Source organism: Rhinolophus hipposideros (genome assembly GCF_964194185.1).
Source record: "Rhinolophus hipposideros genome assembly, chromosome: 5".
Classification (NCBI taxonomy): Eukaryota; Metazoa; Chordata; class Mammalia; order Chiroptera; family Rhinolophidae; genus Rhinolophus; species Rhinolophus hipposideros.
The window spans coordinates 68,815,632-68,840,938 of record NC_138051.1 but is presented as its reverse complement, the minus strand read 5'-3'; the positions used below and the strand labels follow the sequence as shown (position 1 = coordinate 68,840,938).

General features: G+C 42.6%; 1 protein-coding gene across 1 annotated transcript in view; it reads right to left on the bottom strand.

Moving 5' to 3' along the window:
* The window catches only part of PRKCH (protein kinase C eta), a 217,048-nt gene that overhangs the window by 45,685 nt on the left and 146,056 nt on the right, over window positions 1-25,307 (bottom strand). The window contains exon 10 of the mRNA XM_081049156.1: window positions 11,685-11,839. Within this exon, the coding sequence (XP_080905282.1) occupies window positions 11,685-11,839 (155 nt within the window). The remainder of the gene's footprint in view (window positions 1-11,684; window positions 11,840-25,307) is intronic.

Sequence of the window (25,307 nt, the reverse complement as noted above, 5' to 3'; positions counted from 1 at the left end):
GCAGGCCCCATCCAACCAGGGTGGATGAGTATGCTGCTGCTCCTTACTCCAGTTATAAATAAAACTGACGCAACTGCTGTAGTGCAGGGCTGGAAATAAACTTCTCTTTGTAGCTGTGTAACTGCAAGAAACTCTAATAAGGCTGTTACATGGTCTGAACAAACCTGCACAGTTTCTCCAACAAGGGCCGAATTCTTCACAGGTTTGAATCCTCACTCACAGACTCTTCTCAGAAAAGAAAAGAAGGCTCAACTGCTACCTTTTTATAGGAGTTCAGAGCTGTTCTTTCTAAAAGCTTAGGAAAAAAACCTCTGTTCTTCAAGGGTATCTGATAACACCACTTGTTTTTCAGTAGGAAACATATTCAAACACAAAGCTTGTGTATGCATAAACCGTATCTGGAAGGACATACAAGAAATGGGTAACTGGTTGCCTTGAGACAGAGGAATTGGGAGGCTGGATTTAGCTTTTGCTGTCATCCTTTTACAATACCTAAATATTCCCTTTTTAATCACATATATGGATAACTCATTTAATTAAATCACACTGACATTGCTCTTCAGTCAATAAACAACATCATGTTTATACCCATCTTCATATCACTTATCTCTCCCAATGTATTCACCCAGATAAGTATTGGCTCAGCTGCTAGAAATGAAGAGAAAAAAACAAGAAATATTGTTATGCCTTGGGTCAGAAATTGAGGGACATCAAATGAAAAGAGTAAGAAAAACAGAACTCAGGACGCCATGCCCTAATATAATCATGACAAATGAGAGTCTCTTGGCTTTTCATTCTGCTCCTCCCTCTGTAACATCTCATATGTCTCAGAGTTCCCTCTTACACCTCACTGACTTCTCTTCTTCCTCTGTCCACTTCCCACTCCTTTTGCATATTGTTAAAAATTTGTTCTTAAAAATCACACAAGTAACATATTCTTTCCACAGTCAGTGATACAATAAAAAGATACATAATGAAAAATTAATAACTGCTCACCCTATCCTAAGCTATTTTGTTTCTATTCTTCCATAACTTTCTCCTTGCACGTATCTATAGATACATGACTTTTGCTACTTTTTTCTTTTTACAAAAAAATGAGACGAAATGAGCATACATACTACTCTTTAACTTTGTTTTTCCTTCGCTTATTTATCTGTCAGGGACAAACCACCCAGGCTAATAAATGTAGCTATAACTCAGTCTTCCTTTCAATAGTTGCATAATATTCCACAGGGGTATACCATAGTTTATTCAACTATCGCCTTATTAAATCTGTCCACTCTGTATCAATTAGTATTAGCTTGAAGAGAGAATGTAAATGACTTTTGTGATAGGAGAAAATGGTCATAACACATTAAGTAAAAAAAAGAAATTCAGGTTGAAAAATATGAATGTCTTTAGTTGCGCTGTCGTGGCTGCCTCGATGTCCTGAATCATTTTGACTTTGGGGAAGAGCCAGAAGTTGCACGGTGCCAGATCCGGTGAATAAGGTGGAGGAGGACATACCGTAATGTTTTTATTTGACAGAAATTGCTGTACCAGAAGCGATGTGTGACACAGAGCATTGTCATGACGGAGCATAAGATATCACAAAAGAGAACTTTCAGAACTGCTTCAGAAAGTGTCAAGAACAATGGGGTAAGTGTGTTTGAAGCAAAGGGGAATATTTTGAGGGGGATTAAGGGCGATGTGTCTTTTACTGTAATAATTTTTTAAATTTATTTAAACATTCACTGTATTTTTCGATCACACCGGGTATATAGTATGACCTCAATTTTAAAAAAAAATAAATACAGTAACAAACTTTAAGGAAATATATCCGAAGAAAAATTTTCTTCCAGTGGCAGGATTATAGGTTATTTCTTTTTTACTTTTTATATTTTAAATTTTCAACACTTACTGTAGTGTTACTTTTATAATTAGAGAAAAGTAATTTTATTTTAAAAATAAACAGAGGAAAAAAAATACCATTGCTCTCACTAATGAAAATATACCTAATGACGTCTACATATACACATTTTTATGAGTAGAATGTATTTGTACAGCCTAGTTTGAAGGCTGTACTCAGCCCCTTAACGACTTTGGGTGTTAATGTTACTCAATAACTTACACATCACTGCCGAAAAGTGAAATCACAGTCAGATGTGCAAAACATACATGGTAGGTTTAAGGAATTTACAAAGCAATGTCCAGTTTAGAAAATGATCTCAAAGATGTTATTACCTTTGCTTTCAGGAGAAAGGCATAAAAATTTAAACAGAGTATCTGTGAAGTCCTCCGACTACAGTAGACAGATCTCATGCAACTCTGAGAAGGATCAGTATCACCTTAAGCAACAAAAAGTACACAACTTACATTTGCCGCAAATGCTATGGATCTACACCATCAAGTGTAGCAATGCGGCTGAAGAAGCATGGCAAAGACCACCACAGTTTCTCAAACCCAAGTGCTGGATGACTCCTTTTAAAAGAACACTTGAAGAAACCTTGACAATGAGTCATTTCCTATGAAACACCTCTCATTGGAGAATTACAATCACAAGGAAGGCATTGTGCCTTTATAGTGGATGAAAGAATGCTACATTTTTTTCAGTAGATCAGAAACTTCTCAAAAAAGGATTTTCAAGTATAAACAAAGAATTCAAATGTTTTGAATTCTGAGGAAATCACGGGTTTGGACCAATAGAATGCTGGGGATAGACAATGGGTTAGACATGGTCCCTGCCCCATGAGAGAGCCCAGATGCGGAGACGCACAGGCCAGTAAACGCACTAAGGGAAGGGTGTGATTACAGAATGCCATAGCAGCAGACAGGAGGCGCACCCAACCTAGATGGAGATTGGGGGGTCGGGGAGTCTAGGAAGAGTTTCCCAGAGGAGGTGACCACTAAGCTGAGATGGCACAGACCAGTAGGAGCTAGCTGGCAAAGGGGGAGAAGGTTCCCCGCAAAGGAAAATGCACGTGTAAAGGCCTGTAGGTGAAGGGAACTCAGCAACCTTCATGGATTCAAAACTGAGATGGCTTTGTAGAGTTCTGCCACACACTGCGTGCCTTTGAACTAAATCACTTTACCTCCCAGAGCCTCAAGCTTTCTTTCTTATCTGTAAAATGAGGATAACACCACTTACATTGGAGAGAGGTCACAAGAAGTTAAAATAGATTAAAAATTCCTTACAGAGGCGTTCATCCTTATGATTTACATTCTCAAGACATGTGGCGAATACTCCATATCACAGAATCAAGGGGAGACCTTCGGTCAGCTCCCTCCACTCTGCCCCAGCGCATCGTGCTCCAGCCCCCTGTTCTCTTTGCCACTCCCTGCCCTTGCAGAGCACACTCCCCGCCAAGAGCTTCATCCTTGCCATTCCTTCTGCCCAGAATTCTCTTCCCCCAGATAGTCACATAGAGCCTGCTTCCTCACGTCCTTAGGTCTCTGCTCATCTGCTTAAATGTCTCTTAGTACAGAAGCCCTTCTTAATCCTCTGTGTAAAATATTAAAATCATTCTCCTTGAATTTTACTCTCCCCCTACACAGCATTTTCTCCACAGAAGTTAGCACCCCAATATCTCATATATTTACTTTCTGTGTGTCTGACTACCTGCACTAGAATTTATGCTCCTGGAGGGCAGGGGCTTTGTCTGCTTTATTTCCTGTGTACACCTAGAGCTTAGAGCTTAGTGCCTGGCACACAGTAGGTGCTCAACACATTTTTGTTAAAGGAACAAATACACTATGCTGAAGGGCAGTGCCTTTCTTTATTCTTTTCCTCTCTGACAGCCTGACAGAAAGCTTTGTGTTGCCTTGAGTGGACATTTCATAAACATTTGTTCAGGTGTACAATTGAATCACTTTTTACAAATGGCAGTGTTCATCGGGTACCGAAAGATCAACTGACTGTGTTTCTATTGCTTAGCAAATAAATCCAATGTTGTGTTTAATTATAATGTAGCAATACATTGCTCGCTCAATTTGGTGGGCAGAAGAGCAAAACTGGTGGTCTGATTTCATTAGCCAGTGAAATCTATTACCACATTTATCAATTAGTTCCAAATAACCACAGCCTTTGTTGATGCAAAAGGTCAAACACTGATGAGGTATGTCAGGAGCAGTACTCTGATTTAACAGATGAAGTATAGAAAAACAATCAAAGTGTCCCAGGGCTGAAATTTCTGCCATTAATCTAGGTCCATTGAGAAAATGAATTACTGGGACTAAGCCACCAAGATATTCATCCCACTAATGGTCTGAAAAGGTTCTTAAATTTCCCCTCAAATGAACAATCAAAAATTTGCTTTAATAATGGAAGAGGTAAACTCAAAATGAGTTCAACTGCTTCCCCCAAATGCTAAATACACAGTTGAAACTTAAACAAAATGCTGAGTTTACAAGTCTTACAATCTATCTCATATGCTTCAGGGCTTCCTAAGAAAGCCCTGAAAGATAGTTTTCTTTAAGAAAACTATCTTAAAGATTTATGATTAAGTTCATGGTAAGTATATTAATTACACACAATTTCAAGGTATTGCTAAGATGCCAAGAAAATGATGTGATTTGAAAGAGAAGCACAATAAGATTTAGTTTATTATAAACAGATTGGTCTTCAGAGGGTTGGTTTTACAAGCTAGAACTCCAATTTCTGTGAAAATTCCCTATTCCTGAGGAAGAGTCTTGAGGATAATTTCAGCTCAAGCCAATGCTACAGAGAAAATACAAATCAGCTGATAGCATGTATGCAAAGAATAACCTCTTACATTGACCTGGAATGTTTCAAAAGGCTTTTGCATTTTCACTTCCATCTGACTTGAGTTTCATCAACAGAGAAGCCGTGTCAGTGATGTCCCTAATTGTACAGATGGACAAATGGGCTCAGTGCATCCAGCAACCTGCCCACATCCCAGGACAGCATGAAGCAGAGCTGGGTTTAGCTACCCAGGTCTTCTGAAAACCAGGCCCAGCATTCTTTCAGTTGAAAGAATATATACTGCCTCTCAAACTTATTTTAAAGTGAGTGATCTCTTTCTATTCTTTTATAGCATTATATTTTAAATGGAACTCTACTTTAGGGAGACTTAAGCCTAACTGATGCATTATAACAAGTTTTTGTTTATTTGTTTGTTTTGTTTTTTACCCCAGAGCCCAATTTAGGCAGATTTCTAATGGGGCCTGGTTCTCTAGGGTTCTGTCCTTGGCTCATTGCTCTAAATTGAGCAATCTCACCCAGTCCCATGATCTGAACTAATATCTATGCCCTGATGATTTCCAAATGTTCAGAACCAGCCCATCCTCTTCACTGGGCTTCAGACTCATAGCCACCTGTCCATTGGGCATCTCCACCGCAATATGTCTAAGGTACCTGACATATGTCTTTAAATCTCATTATTTTCCTCTCTGCCTAGATCTCTTTCTGGGCTCATGATCTCTCTTAGCTATCGGTACCATCATCCATTGAACCTTCTAGCTAAATGCCTGGAAGTGATCCTGGGTTTCTTCTTCACCCCCTGGATCCACCCAGTCACCGAGTCTTGTCTGTTCTACTTGCTAGTATCCATCTTAGGCTAAGTGGCCATTCTTTGTGCTCCCATAATACCCTGGGCATACTCCAATTTTAAAACCCATCTATGATTACTTATTTATGGGCCATCTCTCCCACCCCTCAGACAGAGCCTCAAGAGGCAATACCACATCTATCATTTTGTATCTATCCCTCCTAACACAAGTGGCAGCTCAGTAAATATGTTCTGAGCTCAATTGCATTTTCCTCATTGAAATGGAGTGAATAGTATCAAATGCCTCCAGATGTCCTGAATGGCTCTTCATGTCAGCAGTAAGTTGAAGATTGAAACAAAATTTTCTAATGGTGATTTTTTTTTTCTTCTGGAGATGGAAAACAAATTGCAAGTGAGCTATCCCAAGTAAACATCCATTCTGAGACGCAATTTACTGTCTGAATGTTTCCAACCTGAATTTCTTCATCTATGAAGGAGAACTTGGCACTAGGTACTCTTGGGGGATGTGGGGGGAAGCATCTCATCTGACTCAATATTTTGTAATTCCATTGCTAAAGATAAACACATAGAACTGGACACAAGGACATCACTGTGAATGCACGGCTCCCCTAGGGATTAGCAATATGACCAGCCTTAGCTAACTTTTAAATAAATTATTTACAAGGAATGTCTAATAAAATCTTGAAGCTACCAGATGACAGTGAACACTCTAGGATAATGAAATGCCAATTGTGGGAAGACATGCCTCCTAGTGTCCAAGTACACTAGCCTTCTCTAAAAGACCTTGAACTTGCCATGCTTCCTCCTGATACTGGGCACCTGCATTTGCTCTTCTTTATCTTGAATGCTCTTTCCTTCCTTCTTCACAAGTTACCTCAGCTCAAGAGTCATGAACACATTGAATTAGAAGTTCTCATTTATTGCAATTCAGTCCTCTTCTTCATAGCACTGGTTATAACTGGAATTTTCTATTAGTATGATTATTGAATTGATGTCTTTCTTTCTCACGAGACCATACTCTCCACAAGGGAGCATTTTTGTTTTTTTCCTCATCATTGTATCCATATCCTTGGCAGAGAGTTGATGCTCAATAAACATTTGTAAAATGAGTCACTCACTGTGTTCCAAAGTAGTGTGAGGGAGGAGAAAAGTGGCCAATGAATTTCATTTTGGGAAAATGTCAAGCTATTCTAATAAACTGGAAAGTCTCTGAGCTGTGTATTACATCCTTGAAAAAGGATCTTAGGAGTCAATGTGAGAGTGGAAGAACAGGCACTGAATGAGGCCACCATTTGGCATAGCAAGCAAGACAAGTTAAAAAAGGAGACAGCAATATGACTAAAAAATTCAGGGTTCCAATGACAATCCTGTGTAAGGGTTCATAGTCAAAATCGGATGTGAAAGTGACTAACGTATTGAGAATGCCATGGCTGGCACATCCTGAACAAACAAGGACTATATGAAAATAACAAATGACAATTCGCAGCTGTCTTTGCAGCAAGTAGATCAAGAAAGAGCAGACCTTCTTTTCAGAGCAGAAGGAATGATGTTTGCGGATGGAAAAGTGAACATCCAGCTCCCAAATTTGACTTACGTCTTTCTCTAAAAAGAACACTCTTCTCACTAGAATGAGTAGAATAAATGGAATTACATTCCAATACAGGTGAGGTAACAGTAAGAGTCCAAAACAAAACTCCACGCTCAAATGAAAGACATTTGGGGACTCTGAAAGTCTGCTGATAAGAAATAGGAGTCAGAAACTTCCCAGGAGATGGGAATCAGATAGATGTTGTCATAGTTTTCAAGAAGAGAAGAGGAAGGCATCAGAGAGCAATAATGCAAGCATGTGATATTTATCACTGACCCAACCCACAAACTGATTTGGAAACGGATGACTTGTGACTTCTTAGACATGAAAGCAATGCTCAGAGAAGCGGCCTCACTGAAGGCTCTCCGAGCAAAGCTATGCTCAGCTAACTTCAGATCACATAATAATCTGGAGTCAGCAAGGCTCCTGATGGGTCCCTTATGACATCCTTGAGACACAAGAGTCAGACGATATTAGAGATTGGTATATTTACACAGATCCGACAGTGGTGTTCAGAGCCTAGCTTAACTGATCTTAGCTTGGAGGGATATTGCTAATCTTCCCAAATTCTGAATTTTGAAAAAAAGTGAGATCAGGTAGAGACTATTCTTTCAATTTGAGGAGAACTTAAAGGTTATTTTCTTTAAAAGTCACTGTGCTACATAAGCATATGAGTACAGCACAGTATGTCAGGTCTGGCAGTCAGCATTTGTGGACCAGTTCCACATCTGGAAAATGGGATGGAAAATGACCACAGTAAGCATTTGAAGCTTTAGGACTAAACAGTGATTAGCATGTACCCAAGAACCCAGCGTGCCAAGAACTACATACGGCACAAAGTGGTCCGATTCATGAGTTGAAAATTATGTGTTGAAATACATGTTTAAGTGTAACATAGTGAGGAAAAAATAAAATTTAAACTGCACTCTTCTATAAATTCTTCCTCAATCAACATATTTTAGATACATTCCACACTTTGTCAAAAACAACAAATCCAATGTGTGCTGGTTGACTTCAGGGGTTTGGGGCTGAAATGTCAGTGATGGCTGACTTCCCGTTGAATACTTATCTTATGAAACATGATAGAAAATGGCGCCTGTCATCCTGGAGGGCAGGTAAATGGGATGCGTGCCCATTTGTTTCCCCAACTTCTCTGTAGAGCTTGACTTGGGAAAAAAGTCAATGCCTTGGTAAATTATTCACCAGTACTATCGAGCTCCGCATCAGCCAACAAGCCCAGGACAAAGGAATGAAAGTCTTTTTTCCCTCAGCAAAGTGACTCATTGACTATTTACTTTCCAGCTTGCTCTTTTTGGTCTCTGGCCCACGGCAGGCTCCAGACCTTCCAATCAAAGTCAAAGGGGAGACCCTTCTCTTGTTATATCTCCTGGGAAGTGGGCTTCTGTTCCTCCATGGAATGCAAGTAAACACATTGAGAATCAGGGTCAGAACACAGCCAGAAAAAGCACAGAAATATAACTGGCCTCTCTCTGCTTTCACGAGGCACAGTTGGCTAATAGACAGAAGAAAGTCATGCCAGACGGAGCCTAAGGTACCACCTTCTAGAGTCCAATTGGACGAGTACTTGCAGATGGTATCATCTTTGTAGTTGGCTGGAAAATAAATACCTTTGCAGAAGAAAACTCCCAAACAAACAAACAAACAAACAAAAATAAAAAACTCTATTTGGATAGGTCAGAGACATCTCCAGAAAGATCCCTTAAGCTCTGATAAAGGCCATCTTGGGACATGTATGATAAATGAGGCTGTCTGGTACTCCCAAGTTTCTCACTGTGCTTTGTGGATCAAATTCACACCCTCTGTGACCCAAACGTGCCCTTTACTGTGTCTGAATTCCAAGGACTTGGCTTTCAAAGGCTTATCCTTAAGACTCCGCACTCAGGCCAGCATCCTGCATGGAATTAAATTATCCTGTGAAATAAATCCACAGGATAAAAATAGCATTTGAATGTATCCTAATTAAATGTGCTCCCTTCAAAGTCAGCCATACCAGTTAGAGCCTGCACATGGGATTCCAGTCAAAGAATCACTTAAAATAAATTCTCAGAATTGAGCTACAGATACCAAGATTTGAAATAAAACTTCTCAAGATGTGGGAAGACACTGATTCACCAGAAACTACATGAGATTAGTGTCCATCCTCCATATTTCAAGACAAATGAAACAAGTAGACACAGAGGCAGTCAGATCCTACAGAGGAAAGCAAGCTCACAACCATGTAGCTTGATACGGTGCTTAAGTAAAGCCTCTGAGTATTCCAGAAAACAAGTTTAGACCTCACTGCTTCTCCTCACTACTGTGGTCTGAATGTTGTATCCCCTCAAAATTCGTATGTTGAAATTCAGCCCCCACAGATGATGGTATGAGAGGTGCCTAGGTCATGAAGGTGGAGGTCTTGTGAAAGAATTAGTGCCCTTACAAAAGAGGCTCCAGAAAAATCCCTAACCCCTTCTGTCATGTGAGGAGGACACAGCAAAAAGATGGCCTTCATCAGACATTGAATCAAGGCTGGCACCTTGATCTTGGACTTCCAGCCTCTAGAACTGTGAGAAATAAATTTCTGTTTATAAGCCACCCAGTCTGATGTATTTTGTTACAGCAGCCCGGATGGGTTAAGACACCCACTGCCTCATTTTCATGAATTAAAGTAGCTCTGTTACCAGAAGGGCTATAAGAAGCCCATGCTTTAGTGGTCTACAGGTCTCTCCTAAGGAGACAGTGTAGCTCAGTGGTTAAAAACATAGTTTGAGTTCTGGCTTCACTACCAGTTACTGTTCTGGTTATTAAGTCTTCTAAGACACATTCATCAAAATAAAATGAACAATATTACTGTTATATAATAATACGGTTAGGATTCAGGGAGAAATGCAGGTAAGGTGCCTGGCCTGTAACAACTCCTCAGTTTAGCTCCTGTTGTTATTATTTTGATGTACAATGGAAGTCCCTGCCAAGTAAGAAAGTCATTACTCTTAAAAATTAAATGTGGGAAACGCTTTCTCTGGGAGTAAACTAAGCAGAGATGGGTAGATAAGCCATGGAAAGGAGAACAAAAATGAACTCAGGGCCAAGAGTCTGCCATCACCACCAGGGAGGACTCTAAACTCCCTCCACCATCAGAGAGTGTATCAGCAACGATTGTCAATCATACTCTGGGCAGAATACTGAGACAGGAAAAGCTACATGATAGAGACTGAGGGAGCACATCACAGCCTGGGTAAGAAAGCTCACTGCACAGGCTGTCTACAGCAACCTGGGGTGGCTCCATGACTTACGAAGCATGGATTCCTGATTCCCTTGAGGAAGAACATTCCCGCTGCTGGTCATCCAGCCTGGCTCCCAGCTCTGCATCCCCTTCTTTACCTCACAGCTGGGGCCATGACAAAGGCTACATCTAGTTGAGGCTTCAGGGCTCTGCACTGAGAATTAACTAGAAGACATTTCCTTAGAGGGCCAGTTTTCCTCCTTCGCTTTCCCACTTCTTTCTGGCACCGTCGGCCAGTCCTGCAGCAATCTTTCCTAGTTTCACTCTCCTCTTCCTAGTTTGACTCCTGGGGTATTTAAGAAGATTCACTGTGTTCAAAAGCCCTCTTACACTTTAATAATGATGTCTATTCTGTCATGAGCTCACAAAAGGAACAGCATTTAGCACGGCTAATAAATAGCAAATTTTAATCAGGAAATTTTTTATGTTAACGTTCATGCTCCTACTACTATAAAACAGAATTTTTCTCACAGGACAGAAACAATTGCATATGTAGAAGAAATAAAGAGTATGTGTGGCAACTAGGTTATAAAGTGATCTAAAGAGTGAGAGGACATTAGCAACAGGAAAATAGGAAAATTTAAGAATAACAATTGTTTAACACCCATTATTACATTTCCCATCTTACTCAACCTTCTGTATGACTTAAAGTTTCACCCGACACCCTTTAACCTCTGAGATCCAACAACGTCCACCAGATTTCAAGCCTATTCAACGTACGGTGTTTTGTGATCAGAAGATTGCGTGTCATGCAGTGGAATCAAATAATACTGGGGAGGGAGCTACAAATGAGAAATATCGTCAAGTGGGACACTGCTCATTGACCGTTCCCCTCTTAGCTCCTCGACTGGGGAGCCATGACCCCATCTCACTATGATTCTTATTACAGCAATTAGAGTAATAGTTATCCACACTCTTCAGTTTAGACTTGGATTCTTAAAATGGAATGGATCACTTCCAAGATTAAAACAGAAAAGAAAAAAAAAGAGAGAGCAACAATGGTTCAGCACCTTGCAGGGTTTGGCTATCTGTACGAGGCCCTCAGCAAACCCCAGCTGAGCAAATTCATGAATAGTCTCTTCCCAGGCTCACAAGCCTATTTTACAAACACCACATGGGGGCAAGTTTTAGTTTGCAGGTAATGCTGATCACTATGTTATTCATTTCTTCTCATGGACACTCAAACCTCTGTGAATTGAATTCCTGAAAGATTTCAATTGATTATGATGAGAAATGGAAGGCTGGATGAAGTGGAGAGTAAACAGGGGCTAAATTATGAGAGGGGTTCCAAGCAACCAGAACTCACCTGTAGATGATGCCTTTCTCATGTAGGAACATGAGTGCTGAAATGATTTCTGCAGCATAGAAACGAGCTCTTGGTTCATCAAAACGACGAGACTTCTGAATGTGGAACATCAAGTCGCCCCCATTCACAAACTCCATCACAAAAAACAGACGATCCTGGATACAAACACAAGAGAGGATCCAACGTGGTGTAGCAATGAGCCTAGAGTCCAATCAGTATTGCATTACCATGGGCGGTGACATGGGGAGAAGAGGTTGTCAAATGGAGGTACTCAGAAATATTAGGACAGGGGGCTGGGCACAGCTGGATGGGTCTGGTGGGATTAGATCCCCAAGAGGAAGTGGGGGGGTAATACCCAGATCTCCTTCAAGTTGTTCCATACAACCTTGAATTTCTACATTAAATAAAAAGTAGAGAAGACATCTGAAGCCTTTGGCTCTGCACCTTAAATGCCATGTAACCTTGAGCTTATATTTTTTTTGACAGTCAACATTAGTAGCTCATAGCTATCCCTCCCTGCATCATAGGCTTTTATAAACTGAAAGAGAGCAACATAAATCAGAAGGCACATGCCTTTCACCTGGAACATGTGGGGTTAGTCATAGAAAGTAAGGGACATCTAACAGCTTCACACCTGGGCAGACAAAAATCACAGAGAAAGGAAAATGCTTTGGAGAAATCAATCAAACAGCAGTCTGATGACAGCCTCAGCCTAGTCTTAACGTTAGAAATCCCAGTCAGCCTATCAGAAGATTCCTTAGTCAGGAGTGGAAACATAAGGAACTCTCAACTCAGCAGGTGAAACGGACTCTTAAAAAGGTTACCGATGTACTGTACTAAGTATTGTGCAAGTAGTGTGAACAAAGTGCTATAGAAATTAAGACTGCTTAATGAAAGAAATGTTTAAGTCTCAATTAAAAGGTTATGTCTCCAACAGTGACAGTACAAAACTCTTGGTTTCAGGAACCTCTAAGACAATGGATTTCCTCACTCCCTCCAACTAACATTTATGAGTCCCAGGTTAGCCAGGTGTTAAATTAGGTGCTGGGAACCCAACAGAGAATAAACAGTCATAAAACAGACAGAGCTTCTACCCACATAGAATCTGGTGTGGGAGACACACATTACGTTAAAAAAGTTACAGAAACAAGCACAATACAAATTCTGGTGAATCCTGTGAAGGAAAAGTGAAAGAGGCAGTGAGCTCTGGCCATCTGCTTAGGGGTGGGGGAGGTCTCTCCGACCAGGTGACTGAGGCCGACCAGGTGACTGAGGCCGCAGGATAGGTGTAATCAGGGCTAGTGATCGGCCTTCTTTGAAGTAGGAGAGAGGGTGGGTGTCATTTTGTAAGGAAATTGGTATTTTGCCAATTCACAGAGGATGTGTGTACAAAGAACTCATCTTTATTTGTGGTTTTAAGTGCCACCAGCTTTGCCCTGAGTGTCACCACTCAGTCACAGCTGAGCAGTAAACAAAGATTTTGTGTGTACTTGCTCACCTCCCTATTCAACACCAGTTTAATCAGGCCCTTCCTGATCATAAGACACTACCATTTATCACCTCCTAGTCCTGATTTTAAGACCTTAATTGGAAGGGGGAAAAAAATCCCGTGTCTATAAAACTCTCTGCTAAGGAGAAGCAAGAATGAAGACTGAAGAGGGAGTGACAAGTTTGACACACAAAAAACCCAAACAACAACTCTCTAGGTTGGACAATGTACTTGTAAGCTAACAGAAAACTAAGTAATACTCAGATACAACAAGCCATCTGACTAAACTAATTGCCTTCATTTGAGTGTGACTGACAAGCAGAGAGACAGAGTTGGATGGGACGAGCTTGAATAAGCAATGGTGTTCCATATTTTCTATATGGGTAGGACTCAGGTGGAATGACAGGGTTAGCAGTGGGTTAGGGTGAAGGGTAAGTACGTGATGGAGACATGGGTAAGGGCAGCATCCACACAGGAAGTTGTCATGCAGATGCTGCTTTCATTTGGAGGGGTGGCCAATGGTAGCCTGAAGAAGACTCAGGTGATAAAGCCACCCCGAACTACCCCACGGCACGTAGGTCAGTCTTACCAGCCTGTTCACCTTATTCATGGCTAAACTGGCAGTCACGGTGAATTCCAGTAGCTCAAAATACCTGACTATGGGGACTGAGTTGGTAGGTTCGTGGCAACTCTTTAGGCTGCTGGAAGTCAGTGTACTTGGCAAGAGTTGCTAAGCAACAGGCATCAAAAAGATGAGGGCATTCCAAGGGAAATTTCATCAATTTCTAGCTTCCCCCAAATCATTCTTCTATCTCAAGTATGCGAAGCCAGACCGTGGGCTAAACTCCAGCTCTGGGGAGAGGAAATATTGCCTTCTAATCCTGATCGTTGTCCTCTTTCTTGACCCCACCCCCAGACCTGGAGGCAGATTCTCAGATATGGGGGGAGAGGGAACAGGGGCTGGGAGGCACGTGCACCTGTGATGCACAGTGAGGGGGGTGGCAAGCTTTAGAACTGTGGAAATATGGGTTTCTTTTCATTCAGTCTCATTTCTAACCTCCTGTCTGGCACCATCTAGAGCAGTGGGTATAATTTGCATCCTTCAGGCTACATGCAACTCTTGAAGCAAACAGGAAGGGGAAACAAGTCCGCCGAGACATAATATTTAACAAAAAGTAATGGTCCATCCTATCAAAGACCTAAAATAATGTCATAAGGTAGAAAAATAAAAACATGTTTATCAACTAGCAGGATGCTTTTGCTGTGAGGAGACCTGCCACATACATGCCCTTCTCTTCACCTGCTTAAAAATGTCTGCTGCAGAAGCGGTTAAAATTTGGCAGCAATTTCTCCAAGATTTCTCTTCCAGAGAAAGAGATAAATAACAAAATCTCCAGCATTGAGAAGCAGATCCACTCATCATTAGGTGGTGGTGGTGGGGACGAGTGAGGTAACAGAGGGGCCATCACCAGCAATAAAATTTCATTAAGCACGTCCTCGGGTGAGGGTTCTAGAAAGTGTGCAGTAAACATAAGTGGTGGCTGCTGGTGGCTCTGATGGTGAATATGTTTTCAGTGGTTTTTGAAAAAGGTCATCAATGTGAGTGATTTCAGCTATACCCAAAGATGCAGATAGGACCAAAAAAATCATGCTTATATAGTGAGAGAAGTCAGTGTTCACTTGTGGGATCTGGGATGACTTTTATTTATTCTTTATTTTTTGCAGTATCTCTGAAGGTTTCTGTGATAAGTGTGAATTACTTTTATAATTAGAAACAAACCAAAGTCACATGGGCTGCCTCCATATTTTTCTAACTTTCATCTGAAAGTTGAAAGATGGCACTCTGAAAAGGCACAGTGTGAGCCTGTCTTAGAGAGCAGTTATTAGGCAGGGGGAGTAGGGAAGCAGCTACGGAAAGAGGGCCCCTCACACCCCTTGGTGCCCATTATTAAGGGCCACTATGAACCACCTTCTCCCTTAATGGCCTTTCTGATGCCTAAAGCATCCAGGCCATCACTGCTGTTGGAACGACATCCAAAATGAGACTCAATGGCTCTGATTTGGGTCTCAGGGCTCCACTGGAGGTACAGGGTCTGAATTCTGGAATGGAGGCTTTATAGCATCTCCTGAGGCTTTCAGAGATCTTTTATGCTTCTTTTACAGTTCTTCAGAAGGGATGGTTTTCTAAGCACACACTATGCCAGGTCCTGGGTGGGGACCAAGTGTTGTAAAATGAATGGGATCCCACTTGCTTTCAGGAAGCTCACAGACATGTAGGTAGAACATATCACCCCCGTGTGCTAAGTGCAGTAGAGGGGCACAGAGGGTGTCAGGGGGCCACAGAGTGGGGACATCTGATCAGCGTGGGGTGGAATTTGGGGGAGGCTTCTGAGAGGAGCCAATTCCCCAGCTTGAAGGAAAAGGAAGCACGAATCAGGCTGGAATGGGGATGGTAAGGGGAGGGATCACAGAGAATGAACAGTTGAAGTGTCTGGTGTGAGGCAGGACGTAGTGACTGCAAGGGGAGATGTGCCCAGTCGCTGAGGCCGAGTGTGCGCCTCACTGTAATACATACTGCTACTTCCATTGCTTTGGTAGCAAAAGCAAAAGGCTAGTTAGGGTGCTCCCTTCCACCCCATCCCCAGGCCACCTGGAACTGAGAACGGCAGGACTCAGTCCTGTTACTACACATGATCACTCACTTATTGGTTTCTACCATAATTACAGGCCCAGGGTCCGAGCTAAAACAGGTGGCAGCTAAGGAGCTCAGCTTGGAAAAGAGTCCAGGGAACCTACCTGCCAGCTATAATAAAACAACACTTGCTACAAAAACAAGTCCCTCCAGCTAAGTCTTACTCCTATGGCATGAATTGCTTCCACCTGAAAGAGACCTTTCACATGTCGTGACTGCCCTTTACAGAGACTTGTATTTGAACTTCGGAAAGGAGGCGGAAGATAACCTCCGCCTTCAACTCCATTTTCAATCTGTGCTTTTAAGAACTGGCCTCACTGACTACTCGACAAACACTAAGTCATGCTTCATACACTCAACAGTGAAGCAACTAGAGGAAGCATTTCTGGGATCCCCGCGTTAAGGGAGGCATGGCATGATAGATCAAGGTCGTCATGAGTCAGGGAAGAGCTTCCAAATCCCACCCTGGGCAGGGATAGCAGACTGCTGCTTCTGTATAGAAATCTGTGTAGACAGCCATTCCAGTTTGTCTAAAGTCCAATTTTCTACACTCTGAGCCCGGATACCTGCCCAGCTTTCCCTGAGGCCTCTGGCTCTTCTAAGGTCAATTCTGCCCTAACCTCCATGGAGGAAACCTAAGGTCCCACAGACAGGTTTAACCTTAGTTCTAAAGCCAAGAGGCCCAGCCCTTTGTCCCTCCCTCCTCTTTTTTTTGTTCCTGATTCAGCCAACTGCAAATACAAGTCATGAAGACAGGTGAAGAACACTTGGGGGAATAAAAGCATCGCAGAAATCCCTCTGTGCTGCCACGCCCTGCTGGTGTGAGTTACAGGAGGCCAAGGAGCTGGTTAATAATAGAATTCCTGTCGTCACCTGCCTGGCTCCATTAACCTGCTGTAGCCTGGGCCAAGTCTGCCTGGCTGTGACCAGTTCAGGGCTGTTACTTGCTGGAGCCTGACAGTGGCTGTCAGTATAAGCAGTGTGGACTTCCGAAAGGCCCTGATAAGGACTGTTGTTTAGGAGGTAAAAGTGATGGGTTTTAGTTGCATGAAAAAAAAGTTCAAAACAAAACAGATGGGTCGATGAAAGTGATACACTGTTACCGGTGACAAGATGACATCACCTCAGGAGGGTGACCAGACAGAGAGCACGAGCCAGGGAAGGGATACCTAGGGTCAGTGTGGAAGACCTTGGGAGGTGTCTTTTCAGCTCATTGATCCCTTTCTCAGAGAACTGCCCTGGTTTGGTCACGTGGGTAAATGCTGGACATCCTGCAAACGACTAGTTGGACCAAGCTGGGACTCCCATCATCTCTTTCCCAGAAAATCTGACCTGAGATGGAGAGGTTTTGACTTAGGCTGTACTGTGTGCAGGACATGAGGAGACATGCATTAGGGAGCTCAGGCCGCCTTTCCGGTATGAACATGTGAAATGTGTGGTTACAGCAGATTGGTGAAAGCTTGGATGGATGGATGGATGGATGGATGGATGGATGGATGGATGGACGGACGGACGGACAGACAGATAACGGAGAAGAACAAAGGAGAAACACAGAGTGAGGCACGGACAAGAGATTAGGGAGCATGAGTGAGCCCAGAAGGAAAACCTGGGTTTCTCTTTTCATTTTCAGATCCCTGAAGAGACCTGGCCAAGTTCTGCCCAGGTTCCATGAAACACCCTTTTTTATCTCAGAATCTTTATTTTCACTTCTCCTTTTTTGCATGACTATGGTTAAGTTGCTTTCTGTTACTTGCTACTAGGAGAATTTTAACTGCATCACACACCAATTTTTGAGGGGTAGGAGGTTTCCTGATTTATAAATCTGGGGTAATAATACCTATAACTACAGGCATTGTGTAAGGATTAAACCAGAAGTAAAGTACCTTGCACAGCATCAGGCTCAGAAAAGAATCTCAGCTAATAGAAGCTACTGTTTACTACTTTACGTGAAGGGGCCAAGCTAACTCTAGGAGACCTGTGCACAGCGCCCAAGTCTGGTGTTACAAGCAGAAGCACAGTGTGGGGGTGAGGGCCGTGGGCTCTGGAGCCAGGATGGCTGAGATGCAAAAGCAGACCTACTGTGCCGTATTTATTTCCTCTCTCTCGAAACTCTCATCTGCAAAACTGGGATGACAAGAGGACTGAACTCACAGGTGTGTGAGGATGAAATGACGTTAGCTAAGAATTTCAAACAGTGCCCGGCACACGGGGAGTGTTCAATAAATGTTAGCAGCTATTACTATTATCCTCATTATCATTACCATCTCCACTACCACTTCAGCCTCCACGGCCATCTGCCCCTTGAGGGGGAGCTACAGTGTGCTTGGCAGTAAGTTGCCTGCTGAGGAGTCCTCACTCCACATGGTGCCTCACTCAGGGAGTCTCAGACTGGTAGGTAAAAGGAATGAAATAGCAGCCGAAACAGCAGCTGCAGCAGTTCCCTGACTTGGCGTGGAACAGGAATCTAGAGGGTTCAAGGAGGATGCGTAGGTTAGCTGCTGTGGTGAAGGGGCATTTCCTGGTACCACATGGTCATGACCTTGATCTGGTAAGGAGGACTTTTCATTCTGGGAAGTGATAACTAAGCAAGGGGTTACAAAACTAGATTTGATAACCAAAACACGTTAACCAAAGTTTCAGTTCCAACAAGTTTTTCAAGTTTGTAACGTCAGATGATAAGGCATATTCTCTATTTTAGGAGTTTACAATCATAATCGTTATTATTATTGCTAAGCAAACGTGCTCCCCTACGGACTGCAAGCATATTATACTAAGTGAGACTTTTTGTAGTAGCTATTCTCCTCTTCTATAAAGTTGATTCATTTTTATCAACTAGAGAAAGATTTTTCTGTTTAAAGCAGGAATCCATAGTCCCTACAATCTACAGATATAAATCTCATTTGAAGACACAATGAAGATGTCTATTACCTTTTGGAAATAATTCAAAGACTACAAACAACATCGAAAGTTAGTAACTAAATTAATCATTGCTCTGAAGCAATGTCGAGCTGGGAGCCACATCTAGACTTATTTGCCCAAGTTCTAAGAATTGCTTTGGAATTATTTCTAAATGAACAACACATCAACCCTGTACCAAATGCTGCAGAGTGCTAATCACCAGCTGTGGACCAGGAAAAGGAAACCTCCAGTACTAGACCTGAATTTCTCATAAGTACCCCTTGCTTTATAATTTTTCTCTGACGAAGTCATCTAGTGGGTGAATAGGGAGTTCATATCAACAGGAAACAGTTACTGACGTTCAAAGGGGTCACAGGGGAAAAACATCCTCGTGAGGAAATCTGATTGCACCATGTCTGAACTGGAAACAAATTTAACCACATTAAGAAAGATTACAAAGCCTTCAAGGAAGAAACAAGGAGAGAGAATCCAATGGCTTCTTCTCTTTTATTTTTTTGACTTATCATTTTGCACAGCCTGAAGATATCAGAGCTTAATTCAATTGCCCAGCAACCCCTCTGTCAAGCCCATAGGCATGCTACATCCTGTCTGAGCTCAGAGACTAGTCTTTGGGAAGGAGAAATATGTCTCCAATTTCTCCAAGCCCTTAGGAACTTGCATTTCAAACCTGGAGGAACACATAGCTCTTTTCAAAGACCAAGTGTTTTCTCGGTAAACTGGACACACTATGGCCATCCCTTGTAATGAAAGTCGACAAGGCTTACTGGCATTTACACCAGGCCAGGGGGAAAAATGAGGCAATCTAACTTGCAGTCCAACACACTGTGAAGCATCTGGGCTAGGATGTTCTTAAAGAATAAACAATCAGTAACATATAATCAGGGACATAGCAAACTCAGAGCACAGGTCCTCCCTTCCTAGTGGGGCCCCTCCGGCATCTCTGGTCCACACGTATCTTGCCCAGTATCACTGTACTGGGCTGCACTGGTTTTGTGCACTTGGTCTTGTTTTCTATGGAGGACCTGAAACCTTTGAAGGCAGAGCCCGGATGCTAACTGATGTATCGCTACATCAGTTATGCCATCAAGCATAATGCCTGGAGCTTGGTAAGGGTTAATTAAACCCTTTGGGAACTAACATGCAGGGGGCCATTTTTGTTTCCTGATACAATTTAAATGAGAAGATTAGAAAAGCTGGAACAAAGTGCCAAGGTTGGTTCTATCCATCCACTTTATGTAAATAAAGTGCAAAGAAGTGAAGGTCCCTTGCCCATCGTTAAAATAGTTCGTGGAAGAGTTCAAGAAGAGAAGTGGGTCTGTTTGATGCTACTTCATTTCCGTTTATTTATAAAGTTTTGGTTTTTCTCTGCTTATAAACATTTTATATGTTTATCGCTCAAATGTAATTATAAAGTAAATGCATAAGAAAATTGAGGAAAAATAAACAAAATGAAAATAAAATCTTGATATCCAGAGATAGAAGTCCAAGTGCAAGGAGAAACAAAGCTATTTATGGCTTTTAGCGTCCAAAGAACTGAAGATTTCAGGGCAAATACGAAATTTGCAAGGTGATTTTAAATAGTATTTTCCCCTTATGTCCTACTTATACTTAACACTCTATTGCATGTTTAAAGAAGAGAAGAAAAGAAAAAACATAGCCTTCCTTTTTCACTTATATCACATAATAATACCTGATGTACTTAGTCATCGAAAGCATGATTTTTTTAACAGTCGCATACTATCCCAATGCCATTTCTATAGAGTCCTACAATTAGTTGGACTTCTAATTAAGTTAACAGACATAAAAAGACATGATATTAATAGCCTACTCCCTATACTATAATAAAAATCATTTTTATTAGCCTGGAAAAACAGGCATCTCAGAGAGTTTCTATAGGGGAATAGAATAAAGAGCAAAAATGCCATTTTACTTATTTGCATCATTTTTTCATGACAGCGGTTCCTAAACTTGCAACAACCTCTCAAAGAAGCCACGATTTCAGCCCTCCCTTTGGCCTATAGGTGAACGAGACGTTTCTGCCTCACAGGAGGAGATTCTGGCTTTCGGTTGTCTGATTAAACATTTTGCCCAGGTAGAGAAGTGGTGAACCTGGCCAAGCATGTTCCCTATCTGCCTCGAGATGGTGCCCGGGGACCTGCTGGCCACCAGTCTGTTGCTTCCTCTGCTCTGCCGTAGGCAGTGCGTGCTGGAGGCCCCGTGTGGAGTGTGCACTCCACACGCTCTTCTGAGTTTTGTTCTTCCAGTGCAGCCTCAACCTGTTCTCCTTGGCCCCTCTGGCTGGAGAACGAGATGTGTTCAAGCAAATGACTCCCCCACAATCTCCTCCCAAGCCCTCTTGGCAACATGGCTGCAATACTGATGTTCACTATCCATCAAGGATGAAAGAAGCAGACCTTACTACAAAGGCAGGGAGACCAAAGTAAAAGAGGCATCGTCTAATCAGATGAAGGGCAAACTAATCAGACATAGATGAAAAAGTTTACAGAGAAGAGAGATCACTGTATTAAGTTTGTAGAGAAGCTTCAGTATGTTAAATGGAGTTCAGATGGGCCCTTTAAACCCTCGAGGATGAGAGCAGAGACCAAGATGGCAACACCAAAAACCTCATCCCACATCCAATGGATAGCTTTGAATCTTCTGGTGAACTGCCTTCATCTCGGCACTTGAGTTTTCCTCCTAGGAAATCACTTCCTTCTGATTCTTCTTTTGGACTTTTTCCCACCCTTCTCCACTCTTGCTTAGAATTCCCTTTTCAGCTCTCCTCTCTTATCCATCTATAAACACCTACTGAAATATTTTAAAGTATAGTTTCTACTATACCGAGAGGATACTGATGACACCAAAATCTAATCTCCCATCTGAACCATGTTTCTGAGCAACAAACATTTTAACACTGGATTTTTCTTGCAATGAAATTGATCCTATTCCGTTCCTCCAGGTTCGCCAATGGCCAGAACTCTGGCCCCTCCTCTCTTATCCTAAAACGTCCTATTGATCACGCCTCCTTAGTGTTTCTTTGATTTCACTCCCATTTGCCCACTGCCTTGGAGAAGGCAGGTCCAACCGAACACGGGTTCCGCATCCTTACCACGTCTGCTACCCCTTCCTTCTCCTTCTGCAGACGGCCACCAGAGAACTCCTCGAATGCAAATCTTATGTTGCTCCTTGATTTGTCAAGTCCTTTCAGCTCCTTAGCAAAGGATATCAGACCCATTATGGCTTTGCTTCTTTATCACTACCCACATTTCCTTTCCTACAATCCTGCTGCATCAAGTTATTGGGGAGTCCTGGGCACATCACACATTTTAATTCTCTGCGCCTTTGCACTAATGTTACCTCTGTCTGGGAGACCTGTCTTCTCCCCCATCCTGTGATTGTAGGGCTCCTATTTATCTTCAAAGCACAGCTCACACAGCCCCTGCTCTGGGAGCCCTTCCACCCTCCCCAAGGACCAAGTTATGACTTTCTTCCATCACATGGTTTTATAGGTATCTGTGTTTAGGATGATCCTTGGCTGAATGCAACTGGATGACAGATCTATAGGACATGTATCTTCAGTCCCTGGCACATAATATGTGCTCAGTAAACATTTACTGAATTGAACTGAAAATACAAGATAGATACAATATTGCCATTCAACATAGAAATGGCCGATGTCTATAGTGGCTAGGGTTTACTTGGAATATTTAGAGACCACTCAGTTTTAAAGAGAGCATCTAAGGTATCTGTACCTTTAAGTTGAAATGACATTTCTATGTATGGAAAACAAAAGAAAGAAAACAGCAGTTTGCTTTCCCCAAAGCACACTTGTTTTACTACCAACACATTTTTTTCGACACTGGTTGACAAATGTTTCTTAAAGCTTTGATTATCACAGACAGACATCCCTGTAAGTTCAGGGTGGGGATGATGATTTTCATAAAATGCCACTGATTCTATGCCTTGGTGGTAAAGTGAAAGCATAATGATTAAACACCAAAATAACAGAAGCTGCACTTTTTCAATTGCTTGCTTTTAAACATAATCAGTTTTAAATATATGCTCACTGAGCTAATCTTTTGCTCTCTAGATGCCCCCAGGCTCTGCTATTTCGGTCTTATCACAGCAGGCCTCAGTGTTCAGAACCGCTGGTGGTGAGCGAACCCTACTTACATTCCACAGACCCTGTATACTTCCGCTGTCCCCTCCCAGTCCCTGCAAGTGCCACAGTGCAGCCACTGATAGCACTTAGGGGCCCCGAAACAGGAAGTCTGCCTGTCTACAAACTCAGAAAAATAACAAAAAAGATAACATTTATATCTTATAAGGAAGATTTGTCACACTTTGCTTTGGTCGGTAAAAAGTAAAGTGGTCTTCTAGTGCACTTGACTTCTCCTATCGAGGACAGACCACCTGACTTTCATGTAAGGCAGTGGTTTTCAACTGGGGAGACTCTTCCTCCCAGGGGACATTTGGCAGTGTCTGGAGACATTTTGGTCGTCTCAATGAGGAACCTGCTGCTAGTGAGTAGAGGCCAGGGACGCTGCTAATTCTATCATGCCAGGACAGCCCCTCATAACAAAGGATTACCCCTCTCCCCATGTCAGTAGTGGGAAAATGACATCATACTATGCAAATAAGTTTTTTGTTTGTTGGCTTTTTTTTTGCTGGAAAGGTTGAAAATTCACTAGCAATTTGATTATTAAAACTATTAGACCTGTTCGTGAGGGTCAAGGTGGTGGTGGTAAAGTTCTGGGCCAGGCGGAAGGGAATTTCCTGCTTCAGATCTGTCCTGCAGTCCAAGTAAGGAGAAATAAATCAAGTTAATTGATCAGACCCTCAATTCTACAGGCTTCCAGAAAAGAAACTGAACTAGTCTCTCGGTCAACTCCACCATATTTGGTACCCACGTTGTTCGTTGTGTCTAACTCATCTTGACCCTCCTTCCACTACTGGCTAGAAGATCTGGGCTGGTTGTGGGCATGGGCTAGCTCCCACTTCACAAGGAGACCAGGCCTGAGTGACCCCTGGGAGTGAGGAGGTGAAAGGGGAGGAGGAAGAACAAGGAAGCAGACATGGTCCACAGCACAGAAAGAGAAAACCAGGTGACGGGGAGGGGAGGAGTTTTCCTGGAAGGGCTTTCCTCTTTTGTTTGGGTTGGGTATTATGTGTGACATCATTTTAATGTTTAAAATATGAAAACACTGTAAGAATGGAATTAAGAGACTGTGGAAAGAGTTCTAAGACTCCTTTCGTAACACCTATGCGATAAATCATTACAGACTATCCTAAGGAATTGGGTACGAGTGAGCTTGAAATACAGTGTGCTCTTTTACCATACAAATATACGAAAACTTGGATGCCTCTCACAGAAAGCAAACAGGAACTCCCTGGGTGGCCCTGAAGGGGGGACTGGGCACACGAAAACCCTCCAGCAGAGCAGGGAGGGTCTGCAAAGTATTAGCTGACAACAGAAGCAGGAAGAGCAGACTCAGCCTTGATGGCAGCCAGGTTCATGTGGGGGGGGCACGGTTTCCCGGCAGCCTTCTGCTGGGCTATCAAAGAAGAGACCAATCAACCAGCAAGACAAGGAAGACTGTACAAATAGCAATGGTGGGCTGCTGCTCTTCCCATTACACCTCCTGCTTTGGGTCCCCCAAGCCCACTGGGGATAGGGAGCCCATTCCCAAGCAGAGGCAGTGCCAATAGCTTGGGCCCCTTCCCAATAACCTCCATCAGCTCCTAAATTCACTGTACCCCATGCAAAGGAAAAGGTGTACTTCCTATGCAAATGTAACTTCAGGACAAGGTCCTTCTAAGCAGATGGCAGCTCTGAGCCTGTCCTAAACAGTAATCCCCAAACTGCTACGGTGACCAGCTACATTATGAACCTTTGCCGAATGAATGAACACCTTCGGTCCTCACCTGTCAGTGGGCAACTCTATTCTTCCAAGTGGGCTAAGTTTATATTGACTGGGCTAATTCTGTTGTGGGAGGCCCTAGAATGTTCTGGAGCTTAGAGGAGATGGACACAGCTGGGGTCTTACGAGGGATGAAGTAATTATGGAAAACTCAAGTATTTCAAAACTAAAACATTATGGTCTATGGTTTCTACCAGAGCAGTCAGCGTTTTACACTGCATGATGCTGTTTTCTGGGTGGGGTGGGCCCACAGCAGCCACTCACAGGTGTAGCTTCAGGCCCTGACCTGAAGGCCCCAGTCAGCCAAGGCAGGAGTCAACCAAACTTCCCATGGAAACACCTCAGGCCATCCCACGACACTGCTTAAGACTCAGGTGGTTTGTTAGTCTTCTAGCACTCTGGTTGCACTTCTGAGGAAAGATGGGCAAGGAGGTGAGGCTGTCCCCCATAGATCAGTGTTCATTTTCAACGACCTTTCCTCTTGTAGTATAATGACTGTGTTTGCTCCATGCTAACTACTGCACACTGCTGTTCCATCTATTTTATCTTCTCTTCTTAACTAGACCGAGGATTAAAAGAACTGTTTCTTTTGCCACACACTC